Raw genomic sequence first — 14,909 nt, forward strand, 5'->3', positions numbered from 1 at the left:
GGTCTCCTCCAACCTCAGCCAGCAGGACAAATTTTTCAGTAACAAAAATAGGCTGCTGGCAAATTTGAGCCTTATGTATATCAGTAGTATATTTTTATTAAGTTTATTAAATTTTATATATTCAGCAATTACTTATTAAGTAAAACCCGTTAATGTCTAAAATTTCCCAGTGTTCACGTTTTATAAAATCTGATTTTTTAAAAGAGTGCAACATAATATTCCCAGAATCTCTTCCTTGAAAGTAATCAAGGAATACTTGGTCATACCTTTTCTAAAAACGAGACACAGAGTCTCGTTCAGATTCAGAACATTCTCTCAGCTTAACTCCTGGGCTGCATGCCCTGTGGTGCATCTGAACTGGTTACCAGAAAGGGAAGCGGGGTTGAGTGAAGTTGTAAAGGAAGGTCATTTCCTCCTCAGCGTGGCAACCTTTGCTCTCCCTTTCTGCTTTCTTTCTGTCTTCCTGATGGCCTGTTTTATGTTTTGGCTCATTTTCCCCATGTATCTCTTCCTTTTTCTTATTTTCTCCCTCTCCCTCCCTCCACTAAAGAAAACCCAATATTGGGAAAGAATCTCATGAGCATACAAGTATACATAAATGTCTAGTCTGTGGCCCAGCACATTTGTTCATCCAGTATTTAGAGAGCGCCCCCTACAGGCAGTCCTCGGGGCTGCCTGAGTTTATTGAACCACCAAATTGCCATTATTCTCTTAACCTTCCTGGAGTTCTTGTACATAAAGAGAGAAGTGAAGTGAGTGCCTAGGATCTCATAACTCTTTAGTGGCAGAGCCGCAGGATAGACAGAAGTCCCCGATTCTTAGTGGCGTTGTTGGCCCCATATAGCATACGGACTCTCTGATTTGCTTATTCATAACCATCATAGTTGAACATCATGGTGAACCTCTACATGGTCTTGAATCAACTGGAGAGTTCTTGGGATGAAGGAAGCAAACAACTGGTGTTTTTAAATCCCCATCATACAGTAAGTGTCCTGCTTCAGTTATTTTTAAGGGTTACCCTGGAAAATGCATTAACAGAGATGAATGATCACACCCTATAATCAATGTAGGGACCCAGGACAGGTGAGTTTTGATGAGCGGGGAAAATAAGAGGTAAAAGTTTGGAAAGGGAGACATATTTCTCGATTAGCAAAGCCATTGCATTGAGAATTCCTGGGCTTCTCAGAGTGGGCCCAGAGAACCCAGTGGGAGAGGAAGGAAGGTCTTGGAACACGGTAGAATAAGGCCCACTTCACAGTTGCCCATCCCACATCAGTCCTAACTCACCCTATCATTCACTGGGTTGTTCTGATAACCTTCCAGTTGCTAGTTCATCTCTGAGACCGTGGGTCAGAATGCTGCTGGACTGAGCTAACTGACCCCCGAGGTTCACATACTATCATCCCTTCCCGGCCCCGATAACTCGAGTGCTTTTAACTCTCCAGGCAAAATTCACTTTGCTTCTGGGTTGAAGCATACTGAGCACATTCTTGAACAGAGTTCAATCTAACAGATTTCCCTAAAATGAGCAACTCCCTGGATGCCCTGGGAAGCCCTGTGACTACTGGGGGGATTAACATAGCCAAAGCAACGTGGCTCTGATCCAGAAGGAAAATGTATGTGCTTTAAAAAAAAAAAAAGCTGGCTCAGAGTCTTGGGAACCCCATAATCAGAAGCATACTCATTCTGACGGTTTCAAAAGACCCAACACCCACCTCCATGCGACCTGGCGAGGGTTCAGAGAAATCCACCCCCTCTTTTGTCTTTGGGATGGAATGCAAGAGCCATGTAAGACTTCCTGCCTAGAAGGGAGAGAGGGGGCTGGCCTCTGCCACCTTGTCTCAGCCAAGTGGGGAGTGTTTAGAGATGGCTAGTTTGGGGGCTCTGATCTCAACTTATGGCACGAGCCATTCTGTGTTAATTCTGCATGGCATCCAGGTCACGGCAGGTCTGCCATCTAATCTTCATCTAGGGCTTTTATTGATTTATATTTTATTTGGTTTGTCTCCTGAGGCAGTGGTACTAGCAGTTTGGGGTGTGGGTGGCTTCTGTCAGGACTGGACATGCAGAAATGGATCAGGAATCAAGACCAGGGGTCTCGGGAGGACAGGGGCTCAAGAGGAAGGGGATATATAATTATGAGTGACTCATGTTGATGTATGGCAGAGACCACCACAACACTATAAGGCAATTATCCTGCCCCCCACCCCCCAAGAAGACTAGGGATCTGCAGGCCAAAAAGTGTGAACTTGCTGCCCTCCAAGGTCAATCCTGAGGCCCAGCTAGTGGATCTGTCATGGCAGGACAGGACAAACAAGTCTTGGAGGTCAAGGCAAGCAAGATCAGGAACCCAGATGGTTGGGTACCTCAAAACAATAGCAGTGGCTGGTAGAAAAGTCATCTTGAGTCTGAAGTAGGTGCTGAGTCATCTCTGGCTTCCTGAATATTTCTAGTAGGCTGGGCACAAGTCTGGGCCCCTGGGGAGTCTACCTTCTATCTTTAACAATCTAGAGACCAAAGTTCAAAGTCTGGGGAAAGGGAGAGTCTTGCAGCTACTAACAGACACCTCCCTATAGTCTCTAACTCATCCTCTGCAGAGAGGGGGCTTTGTCTGGGGTTGTTGGGTTTGTAGGTCATTTTGGCAAAGGAAAACGAAGGAGCCATCTGCCTGTAGTCTGTTGTGATCCATATTTCCTATCACTGAAAATGCCAGGAGAAGATGTTAAAATATTGGATCCACACTGAGCCAGCTTTGTGGGGGAACTCTGGGAAATGAACGCTTCAAACTTTTCCTTAGAAATCTTGATTTTTTTAGAATTGGCTGAATCTCAGGATGAAACTAGTTTTGCAGTCTGGTCACAGGTTTGCACGTCTGGTCACTTCTGTACACCCTGGTCCTGCTCTATGCCCAGGGATGAGGTTTTAGCATTGCTCCTTGTAAGTCTTATTTCTGGCGTTCAACTCTAATGATGATCAAGGGTGGATATTTAAAGAAGACTTTCTAGACCAGTGTTTTGCAGTCAACTCCTGGGAAATCCATCTGTGATGGCTTCCCACTCCAAACCAATCATCCATGTACCCATTCAGTCATTTGTTCAACAAGCAGAGACTCATGAAAGGACTTCCATGTGTCAGAAACTACCAGACGCTGAAGACACACAGCTGATTAAGAAGGAAGAGGTGGAGCCGTGATCTGAAGGGACTAGAAGAGTGGTAGGGTGAGTGTCTGGCTTGGGGAAGGAGAAAGAGGGAAGATAAGCTCTTTTGAACATGTAAGACAAGGCAAGCCTTGAAGGTTTAGTCAGTAAGACTGATACGTAGTCAGAGCACACAGGACAGTGAAAGGAGAGGCTGGAATGTCCAATCCTGGAAGAGACTGGACTCTGAACTTTGAGAGGAAGCATATTGTTTCCTTACTGAGGCTGCATGTTGGTGCCTTTCCTGTAGGAATGGCTTTACTGATGGGCATTGCCATGAGGTTGAACTTGAACAGCCCAGCCTTATCTTTATGAGCACCTCTACCCAACTGACTTCAAAGGTTTAAGTCTATGATGAATTTATCTGGCTGGTGTGATTAGAACTGGTCATTCTAAGCTAGAACCATAGACTCAGTCCAGTGGGGCCAGTTGAATTCCCTTTGTTTTAATGTTAAGGGCAGTTTTAATGTTAGTGGCTAGAATAAATACGCACATGATCAGATTCAGCTACTAGACTGGAAATTTCTTGAGGTCAGTAACATTATTGCCCATTATACCTCTCTGGAGCCTAGGCAGGTCATATCATATGCTGGTGATTATATGAAAGCTGTGAATACTTTGGGTAAGACAGTGTGGAAACCCACTGCTATCACTTGAGAAATTCCTCTAGCACAGGTCTCTTGTTGGGTTTCTCAGAAGACTTGAATCAATTCTATACATCTCTACCCACAAAGGCTGGGTGCAGAGTTATCTGTCAATTTTCCTCTTCTACAACACTTGGCATGTCGTTGACTATAAGTAATTTTAAAAACCAATACTAGTTCAGGGCACTTAGAAATCTTGGAAGGCAGTCAGTTTTTGGCAAATTCTGATCCCCAGGTTGAAAGCATCTGTATCAGCCAGGGTCTCTCGAGCAAAAACCAAGTTCATGCAGAGCGTTTCATAGAAGAAATTTAATATGGGAAATTAGTGACAAAGTTTTTAGCAGAATTGCAAGAGCAACCCTGAAAGGCAAGACAACACTAAGATCAGCAATTACAGCTCACTGTTTCTTTCTAGGGCTGGGGGTGTGGAGGTGTTACCTGAGCTCCAGAGCCTGGATTACCTGTTGGAATCTGGTTTCAGGGGAAGTTTAGCTGTTATGCCAAATAGGGAAGACTCAGCCAGAAGTATGGGGTGGAGTGGGAATGTTCACTGTCCACCTGTCCACCCTCCAATCTCTTTCTTGCCTGTGCTTCCCTTCGGCCAAACCAAGAAGGTAGCAAGCAGTGGGCAAGGGAGCTTTGGTAGTTTCCTGGGGTCACCTTCTTTGAATACAGAGAACAGGGAAATGGTAGGGACTGGATTTGAGGATAAATAGACAAATGACAAACATTCATTCATCCATGTGGTTTAGTTGCTAAGTCATGTCCAACTCTTTGTGACCCCATAGTCTGTGGCCAGCCAGGATCCTCTGTCCACGGGAGTTTCCTGGCAAGAATACTGGAATGGGTAGACATTTCCTTCTCCAGGGGATCTTCCCCACCCAGGGATCGAACCTGGGTCTCCTGCATTGCAGGAGGGTTCTTTACCACCTGAGCCACTGAAGAAGCCCTCGTTCATCCATAGATGCCCTCAATGCTCCTTGTTGTGTGGCTTTGAGGGAGCATGGCTGTACTCATCTTAGAGAAATGGTGGCCCCTTGGGAGGGCTGTACTGAACCCTTTCTCTCTTTCTTCCCTATTTGGCCTTTTTTGGAAAATATGTAGACTGTGTAGTGAAGCCACTGCACTCCCAAATTAGCCTCACCCTTTTTGCTGAAATGTGCATGGATGGAGCTCCTTTTAGGCAGCTCCTCATTAAATAAACACTCTCCTTCTAAGAGCACAACTGGGGTCACTACGTTGCCCACACCAGTGGGATGGGAGTGAGTCCTTGGGAGAAGAGGGGAGTGGGGATGTACCTTGGGGCTAGAATTCCTATTCACAGGTCTTCTGAGTCCTCATTCACAGGGACGGAGGCCAAGCGGACCTATGAGAGAGAAATGGGGGAAACTGGAGTTCCATCCTGAAGGTGGACACCATTGTACATACCTTGGAGGCATTCTGTGGGGGCTCACTTGGTTTGGAGGTTCTGTGATTGTATATGTAGTCAAATGCGCTGTGTCAGTTAGGGTTCGATCAAGGAAGTGAAATCACTATGGGTGATATGGTCAATAAGAGATTTTCTATAAAGTTGATCACTTACCTATCTGTAGCTGGTGAAGAAATGGATGGAAGGCTCTTACCTCTGTGTCTGATGGCGGCCTGACATCACTGCTGGTCCATGTCAGCAATTGGAAAGAAAAGCTTGGATGTGAAATGGAGGAGAACCTCCTCGAACCTGAGTGCATCAGTCATCACCCCTTACCTTAACCGTATGGATGCCTTATAGCCAACTGGTGTCTGTCTCCATGACATTATATACATGCCCGGCCTGGGACTCACAGCAGCGGAAGGAGGCAATCCTGCAAGCTCTCCTCCAATCAGAAGGGCTAGTGTACCAGCGGCAACAGGTGCGGGCCACAGAAGCGCTTGGCGCTTGACACCGCCCTCCTATTGTGATAGAAGCTGCTTCCCTTGCAGCCCTCCAATCCCACCCTAAGTTCTCTGGTGGCCAACCTTCATATGGAACCATAGTGGGAAAGAGAGTTCTGGGAATCCCAGTTATAGCTTAGCTGAGTTGACAGTGGACCAAGGCAGCATGTGTTGCAAGAAGACTGAAAACTAATGGTTGGAGCTGAGTTCTCTGGATGCAGAAATGAGCTTTCCTCACCCTGAGGGAGAGGAACTATGTCTGTTCTTGGGGACCGGCAGCTGTAAGTCAGTGGCCTCCTCTCTGGGTGGCTCCTACACCAGAGGAAGTCTGGAAAGTCCTTGGAGACCAGGGAGCCCTAGAGGACCAGCGTCTGCCAAGGAACTGGACGTACGGGATGCCTCTCCATCAGGCCCGGGGGAGCCTTCTCCAGACTACCTTATCCCCTCTCTCCAAGATAGATATAATCACACCTCCCCTCCCAGGGTGTTGGGAGGGTTCCTAAGTTAATGCTGGAGAAAGGGCTTTGAAGGTGAAGGGTGTGTTGTAAATGCTGTCATAATTGCACCCAGATGCCTGAATCCAGATTTGCAGTCGCTCTGCTGACTAACAGTAGAATTTGTTGGAGTCGATGGTGACATTTTCTCTCCCATGACATTTCTAAATTTTGGTAGCCAGTTGTAAACAAGCCCATTCTGAAACAAACAAACAAAAAATCAGACTTTCTGTTGGTATTTTTTAAATGGTCCTTAATCCATTGAGCACTTTTGGTTCCCCTCTCTCACCCTCATTTCTCTTCTGTTTGGAATGGCCAGACGAGGCTTGCTTTTCTTACACCTGCGCCTGGAGAAGAGCCAGGTGCAGGTGCAAGACTTACAAGACTCGAACATACCCTTTCAAGCAGTCTGCCTTCTCACCAGGTGGCTAGGATGTTAAAGTTTTTAGTCAAGATTGTCAGGATGGCAAACCTATTAGTCAAACACTCAGATTCTTTTTTGTTTTGTTTTGTTTTTAATGATGAGAAATAATTGGTCCTTTCTACTAAACTTTTAACATCATGTAGGCAATGCTACTGCAGCATTTGCATTTCTGTCTTTTTGACTTTCACTGTTTTCTTTCTTATCCCAGTTGCTTCTATGTTATCAGCTTTTTAATTTTTTTTCCTATGTTATCATCTTCAAGTCTGTAACCAGGGCAGCAGGTTGTGATAATCCTCATAGCCTCTCTCCCTCTCTCTGAGAAAAGCTTTTAATTTGCTGGAGTCTCTGATTCTGGACAGGATAAGATGGGCAAAGGCTAAGATGGCCAGGGTGGCCCATCTGATATATGTAATAAAGAGCTGAACCACAGAGGGTAGCAGGAAGAGAGAAACGAAAGCAGGTGTGAAATGGGCATTCGGGGAAGCTTGGGGGCTGTAAGAGAGAGAGGGAGTAAGTGGATTTTTTGTGGAGGGAGCTCTGATGCGAGAGAACAAGTGTGAACGACATCTGAAGAGGCTGATATTTGTTTGCTACGGTTGCCATAACAAAACACCACAGACTGGGAGGCTCGAAAGACCAAAATTTATTTTCTCACAGTTCTGAGGGCTGGACATCCAAGATCAAGGTGTTGGCAGGGCTGGTTCCTCCTGAGGTCTTTCTCCTTGGCTTGCAGATGGCCGTCTCCTTGCAGTGTCCTCACATGGCCTTTTCTCTGTCTGCGCACCCCTGGTTTCTCTTCTTCTTCTTTTAAAGACACCAGTCATGTTGGATTAGGGCCCACCCTCATGATCTCATTTAACCTTAATTACCTCTTTAAAGGCCCCATTCCCCAAATACAGTCACTTTGGGGGTTATGGCTTCAACATAGGATTTTTAGGGGGAACATAATTCAGTCCATACAAGGGTCTTCAAGTTGATTTATTATATTAAACATGTTTCTTCCCCACCCCTAATTTGGTGTTTTCTAAAAAGAACAAAAGGACATTTAAAACTGCTTTCAAGTATATTTGTTTTCTATTGACTTGCTTTTAATATAGCCCTTACCAGGCCTGGGTCACAGGGGCTGTGAGTTTGTAGGGGGTTTTGTTGTTGTTTAGTTGCTCAGTCGTGTCTGACTCTTTTGTGACCCCATGGACTGTAGCCTGCCATGTAGACTGCCTCTGTCTGTGGAATTCTCCAGGCAAGAATACTGTAGTGGGTTGCCATTTCCTTCTCCAGGGGATCTTCCCAACCCAGATATCGAACTCACGTCTCCTGCTTGTCAGGCAAGTTCTTTACTATTGAGTCAACCTGGGTTATGTGTAGTTTTAGGTAACAATATTCTGTTACCCAATTGCAAAGAATTAGAAGGTAATAAAATAAATTTGATAAGAAAATCAGAAGGAACTTAATTGAATCATTTGTAATATGAAAGGCCTCATAGGAGTGAACTCACTCCCAACTATGAAAATTACATCTGTGAAAAATATCTGGATATGGTTATGCTGTTGAAAAAACTAATGCCACAGAACAGTTTTGGTTTTCATAGGTATAAATAAGTGTGGATAAGCACATGAGGTCTGTAGAATTAGAACACAGGTTTTCTTTTGCTATTAAGAAAACGAATGATGGCCTCAAATTCTGTGAGTTTCATTTTTGATAATCATCTAAATGAAACCTGTCATTTAGTGACTGCCATTTGGAAGTATCAATAACTGTTTGAAAATAAGCAAACCACAATCTGGCTGGAACAAAAAAGCCCATGCTACAGTATAGTATTGGGCTTCTCTGATTACCGCTGGGAGCTGCTGCAGAGGCACAGAAGGGCCCCCTCTCCAGGGCTTGGTGGGATGACTGCGAAATCTGGAGCAAATTTTGCCCAGGCTGCAGAGCCACGTTGCATGTCGGGCGCATGGTGCTTGTCAAGGTGCTGTTCTCAAGGATCGGGGGCCTCCTGTCTTCAGTGAGATGTGTGTCAAGAGTATGGAGAAATGCATTTCCAGGGGGAGTGAGCCTGTCTGCAGCCACCAGCCACACCGGAGTGACTGCATCGCCTTGAGGCAGTTAACTGCAGGGTCTGACCCTAGATCATCTGCTGAGCCGAGGAATGTCTCAGAGCAAATGTTAGTGGTGGGGCTGGGGTAGCGGTGGAGGTCTGAAGGTGTGGTCAGAATAAGAGGAGGAGGAGGGGAGGAGAAAGAGAGAGAAATGAGAGTCCTGTGTAGGGCGTGGATGGGAGAAGATACAGATCTTTTATTTATTCAGGGGCAATTTCTAGGTCAATCAAATCAACACTGTTGTAAGGCTAATCTAGTGCCTATTTATGCCGTCGGGTGCTAGTCAGATGTGGGTCCAATTTTATGAAGATTGTATAAGTGTGTCTAAGTTTCCCTGGTACAGGCCTAGTTTTTTTTTTTTGTAAAGTCCTTATTATTTGTAATCCCTTTATATATGGAAGACGATGGTTCTTTATGGTTCAGGTGATTTAAATCTGGGCCTTTAGAGTCATGCATGATTTATTTGCACAAGGAAATCATATTTTCTTTGGAGCGTTTCAATGGAGGCATAATTACAGTGTTGCAAATACAGTGCTCTATTTAAGGGTCTGTCAGCATTTCCATAATAAACCTCTATTTTCAGGAGTCCATAATATTGCCAGAGAGAGGGACACACACACAGAGGGACAGAGAGAGAAAGAAAACCCATCTAAAATATATGTTTGGTGGGGTCCGTCGGGGACTTGATTTTTCATCCAGATCTGTACACGCCTGCAACCACACATTCTTCTGTGTCTGTGTGGTGGTGCCAGTTATGTGCCAGGCGTCTCTGGACCCTGCCCAGTGGGGCTTCGGCTTTAAAGCAGGATGTTCTGTGTTCCCGGGAAGCAAGCGGCAGCGCGCTGGGTGGCTGGCAGGCTCCCTTTCCAGACCCCAGCTGACTGCCAAGTTGCATCTCGGCTTTAAGAAAAGAAAACATTTTTTGCCCTTACTTCTGGTTTGTTTGTGTGTGTGTGTGTTTGTTTTGGTTAACTTAGACATGTTGAACCTCAAATAATAATACTAAGGTCATGCATAATAATAATAGCATTGGACATATTACTGAATATTATTTACCATCATTGAATATTGATATTATTATGAATAATATCAATATTATTATTGAATGATATTACTGAATTATTAGCTTGAATAATAATAATGATGATGATGATATTATTTATTATGAATACTAGCAATAAATTATGAGCACTAGCAATAAAAAGCCCTAATATTGCTAGTATTTGTAGTAAATAACATCACCATTGTTATTATTCAAAGCTAATAATTCATGTTAGTGTTAGTGTTAATTGGTCAGTCATGCCCAACTCTCTGTGATCCCATGGACTACAGCCCACCAGGCTCCTCTGTCCATGGGATTTTCCAGGCAAGGATACTGGAGTGGTTTGCCATTTCCTTCTCCAGTAATTCAGTGATATTATTCAATAATGATATTGATATTATTCACAATATCACTATTCAATAATAGTAAATAATATTCAGTAATATTATACATTCAATACTATTATTATGCATATCATTAATATTTATTATTTGAGATTCAACCTAGCATGTGCTTGAGTTAACCAAAACAAACTTAAGTGCCCAATACATGCCTGGCACTTAACAAATATTATTTAATTTTCCTACCTTATAACAGTCCTGCAAAGGAGCAGTTATTTTCCCTGAAGTTCAGAGGATGCAAACAAGCTGAGGGAAGATGACTTGCCTGGCAGAGTCACTTCAGGGTGACTAAGGCAGTCACCGAGTCAGGTCCCGGGCTCCACAAAAGTTGTAGGAGGCATCTTTCAGGCGGGAGGAGCCCCTTTAGAGAGTGAGACTAGGAGACGGATGGACTCAGAGACAACACAGGCAGGACCAGAGAGGGCTGGGGGAACTGGCCAATCAGGAAGAAAGGTCTCGAAGGCCATTTAACAACTCTTGATGCATAAGCTGAGTTGGTAATAGTGTCTCTGGTTGAGCCTGGATAAAAATATCTGAAGTCTTTTCGAGGCTTAACTTTGTGACAAGCTTGCGCTTTCACATGGGTTGTCTCGTTTACTTCCCAGTTTGAGCAAGGCAGAGAGTGAGTTTTATGGAGATTTGGATAAGATGCCAGGATTATATAACCAGGAAGTGGCAGAGTTCCCGGGTCTGGAATCCTGGTTCTTGATGTGATGCTTTATGGCCCCGCGGGAACCAGTCTCGCGCGCTCTCTCTCTCTCTCCATTTGGAAGGTACATTGTGAATCGAGACAGGAAGCTGAAACTCAGGATCCTCTTGCTTTATGTGGGAGATCCTGTCTTGGAACTGCTGATGGACCCTTTCCAGGAGTTTGTGTGTTGGCATTTAACAGAGAGAAAGGTAATATACACCCCTGGCGCATGGGGAGGACGCGGGGACCAGCAATGGAGGCAGAGACCACCCTCCACACTGTGTTCGCAGCCAACCACTGGGAAACTATTTTGTAAACTCCCGATCCCTGGTGGGTGGTGTGATTTAATTCTTTTTCCTTCTTCTTTTCTGGGGCAGCTTTGGGGTTGCTAGTTCCAGCTGAGGCTAGAAGTGATAACACAGCCCAGGGAGCAGCAAGAATGGGAAGATTTCTCACTAAGAAAAATGTTCTTCCTTCTTCTTGAAGCAAAATCAGGAAAGTGTATGGGTGGGTATTAGTTACTGAGGTGTTTTCCTGCTCTCAAAGCTAAGGGTGAATCTCAGACTTCTGAAGAAAGGATTCAAACAGCCTTTGGAATGCAGAATGCATTTATCTTATTGAAAACAACTCTGGGAGGCTGCAAATTCTGTTCAACAAGTCTTTATTGAGGGTCCTCTAAGGGGTCAGTGTTGTGTGTTATCTCCACAAGGGACGTGGTTCAACTGGCATAAAAATCTGACTCTAGTGAGTGTTGGAATAAAATGGTGGAGAGGCCCCTTCATGTTGCCAGAACCTAAACACTAATTAGAGCAAACGCCACATTAGTGCTACTGGGATTAAGAAGTGAAGTGACCAGTGTCCATTCAGAACCAGAGCTATTTACTTAACCAACCAATATTTACTGAGCAACTTCTATATGCTGGACCCTGAACCAGGAGCTGAGGATTTGGCAATGAACAGGCAAAGGTAGTTCCTGCTTTCACAGGACTTAAGTCTAGGTGGGAACTGAGACACTGGACAGACAATTATGTGCTCAGTCGAAGCCGACTCTGCGACCACATGGACTGTAGCCCACCAGTGTCTTCTGTCCATGGGTATTCTCCAGGCAAGAATATTGGAGTGGGTTGCCATTTCCTCCTCCAAGGGATCTTCCCAACCCAGGGATTGAACCCACGTCTCCTGTGGCTCCTGCATGGGTGGGCGGATTCTTTACCACTGAGCCACCTGGGAAGTCCCCATAGATGATTATAAAAAAAATATATATGTAGATAATTATACTAAGAATTAAATAATTGATTTCAGTAATTTAACTAGATATATCGAAGTATTTAGAAATAAATTCAGTTCAAGTTATGAATGTAACTAAACTTCTAAACTTAAGAAATACTTTATTAAGTGATTATAACTGTGATAAGCTCTTCAGAGGAAAATATGAGGTCCTATGAAAACGGCTAACAGAGGGACTAGATCTGTTAGAAGGCATTCAGCTGCAAGGAACAGAAACCCAACAGTGACTTGTATAAGTAGGGCTTATTCTTGTTATTCACATAACAAGAAGTCCCAAAGAGGGATTTGTTGGTGTTGGTTCTGTGATGTCATTAAGGATGCAGGTCCTTTTCACGCCTTCTCCCATCTTCAGCATGATGGAGTTTTGATTCTTGGGCTTATGGTCTCATGATGACAGGATGGCTGCTGCAGCTCTGCGTTCAAAGTCAGGAAGCACAGGGAAGGGAGTATACCAGAGAGCTCTTTTGTTTAACATCAGTGTATTTCATCAGCAGCAAAATTTCTTTCCCAGAAATCTTTCAGCAGACTTTCTGTTAATTCATTAGCCAGAACTGGGTTTTTTTTTAGGGAAGACTATAGAAAAGACAACGAGGTCAGCAATTGCGTAGGTATAACTGGAAGTAACACTGGTGGAATGTCTTACAGACCACATTCGTGTGTCTTAAGTTGTGTGAGTCTGCCATCAAGTCTGTGAGGAACAGAGCAATTTGTCTGATGAAGATATTGAGGCTTAACCGGGGCACTTGCCCAAGTACACACAGTTAGCCCTCCTATGGCCAGGGGGCCTCAGCTCATTCCTGGGTGCTTGCACTGCCCTGTGTCCAGGTTTTAGGACAATCCTGAGCCCTAGATATATTCTGAAGAGAGATGCAAGAGTGTGAGGGTTTGCAGAACAGCAAGAGTGTGTTTTCTGAGATGTTTGCTTGGGAACTCACAGTTTAGATGTCCCTAGGGTGGACAGTCACATGGTGGGAACACAGTCCAGCAGGGATGCAAGAAGCCGTCTTCTGATAGCAAAGTCAGAGTCTCATGGTGGAGCCTTTGGGGTTCATTCTTGCCAGGATATAAAAACAGGTATAACAAATAGCATCTGCTGATGGGGCTGTGACCTCATTTCCAGACAACTTTGGAAATATTGATTTTCAATGTTTTTGAGTAACCCTCAACCCCTGGCATCCAACTCAGGCCAAAGGTGGGCTGTTTAACAACTGGGATAAATGACTAAATGTTAAAGACACAGATTCTCATGGTGTTTGAAAGGCACCCAGGGCAGTCATCGTGCCCGTCACTTGCAGCATCCTGATCTGTGTCCCCTCCCCGATCTCCCAGCATGCCACGTGTGCCTGTCACGGCAGGGATGATGTCCTTGGCGGCTTCCACTCTCCCCGCCATCTCTCTCGCCTCTTGGGTCTGGGTTGTTCTGAGGTTTTCTGTTGTCTGTTGCTGGCCTGGTGGAAGGAGAGACAGATTTGCTGGCTTGGGAATCATCCCATGAAAATCAGGATGGGCAGGATGCCCGGAGACGCACCACCGTCCTTGAGTTACGCCAGTGGAAACAGGAGTCATGTACCCTGTGTTGGAGGACGTGTAAAACTGACACTGTTTACCAGATGTTCCAGGGTTTTACGAGCTCTACAAGACCTTCTGTTAAGTAACACTTATTTGAAAAAAAGCAAAGCTTGCCTGCTCTGAGTGGAAAGTTTTTGTTTTGGAGTCTTTTTTTTTTTTTTAATCTTTTGGATGAAGTCAGCTGCACCTGTTTTCACAGCAGAGTTCCAGCCTGCAAGGGGCCGCTTCTGGTGAGTGACAGGCAGAAGAGAAGTATGTGGCAGGCAACCTGGTCCTGATTTAAAAGGCCAGAGACCAGAGGTCCAGGCTTATGGATGCAGACACACACACTTACAGACAGGCACGCAGAAGTGCACCCTCCTTTAAGGCAACAAACATGCTCCTGAAATGTTGGATGTGAATCACACATTTTTGTAGCCTCACTTAGGATATCCCTTCCTTGTGCAATATGTTGCTTCTTCAACAAATAACTACCATTAAGTTCACCCTTAGTGTTTACTTGGATTTTCAAAAAGTAGAGTAAAATGACATCTGTCTTTATCACGTGCCGTGGAAAGCAGTGCATTAGGAAGCAGCCATTGATCATAGCTGGTGTCTTGAGAATGTTATACCAGACGGTGAATGATCTTAGATAATTAGAAGTGACAGAGAGCAAGAAGGTGCTCTGTAGGCGCAGAGGGGAATTCTGTTTGGTAGGGTACCAGCAGGGCCAGAACACTGCTACACACAGAGAACAGACTGGGAGTACCATCTAAAGGGGCCTTGGGGTGTGATGAAATTCACATGGACACTACCCCCCCCCTCACGTCCCACCCTATCCAACTTCGTTTTGGGAGGAAGAGGAGGAGGATGTCTGGGTTGTTGTGTTTGTCCTACCAGTCAGTATATTTTGAGCAGAACTCAGTTATAGCCCAGCAACAATCTTTAAAATTATAGATAGCACCACATCCACAAGATAGAAGTCTTCTGACTTTTTATTTTTTAGATAATTTTTTTTACTCAAGGATTTTGTTTAAAGTTTATTCATAGGAACATTTCAATAGCAGCTTTTGTCTTATTTTTATTTTATTTTGTTTTGGCTGTGTGGTATGGCATGCTGGACCCTAGTTCCCAGACCAGTCATTGAACTAGCATCCTCTGCACTGGAAGTGCT

At 44.6% G+C, this 14,909-nt stretch overlaps 1 protein-coding gene across 4 annotated transcripts in view; it reads left to right on the forward strand.

The window, feature by feature from the left end:
- LOC122697145 (vegetative cell wall protein gp1-like) overlaps nt 1–14,909 on the forward strand; it is a 44,976-nt gene that overhangs the window by 4,265 nt on the left and 25,802 nt on the right. For 2 of the 4 annotated variants that reach the window (XM_043907636.1, XM_043907637.1), the window contains exon 1: nt 10,782–11,109. The exons of 1 other annotated variant lie outside the window; for it this stretch is intronic. In XM_043907636.1, the coding sequence (XP_043763571.1) occupies nt 10,930–11,109 (180 nt within the window). In that variant the 5' untranslated portion in view covers nt 10,782–10,929. Of the gene's footprint in view, nt 1–10,781; nt 11,110–11,142; nt 11,408–14,909 lie in introns of those variants that run through there. One more of the 4 variants, XM_043907638.1, reaches the window with a different exon arrangement.

The sequence above is a fragment of the Cervus elaphus genome, chromosome 7, assembly GCF_910594005.1.
Source record: "Cervus elaphus chromosome 7, mCerEla1.1, whole genome shotgun sequence".
Classification (NCBI taxonomy): Eukaryota; Metazoa; Chordata; class Mammalia; order Artiodactyla; family Cervidae; genus Cervus; species Cervus elaphus.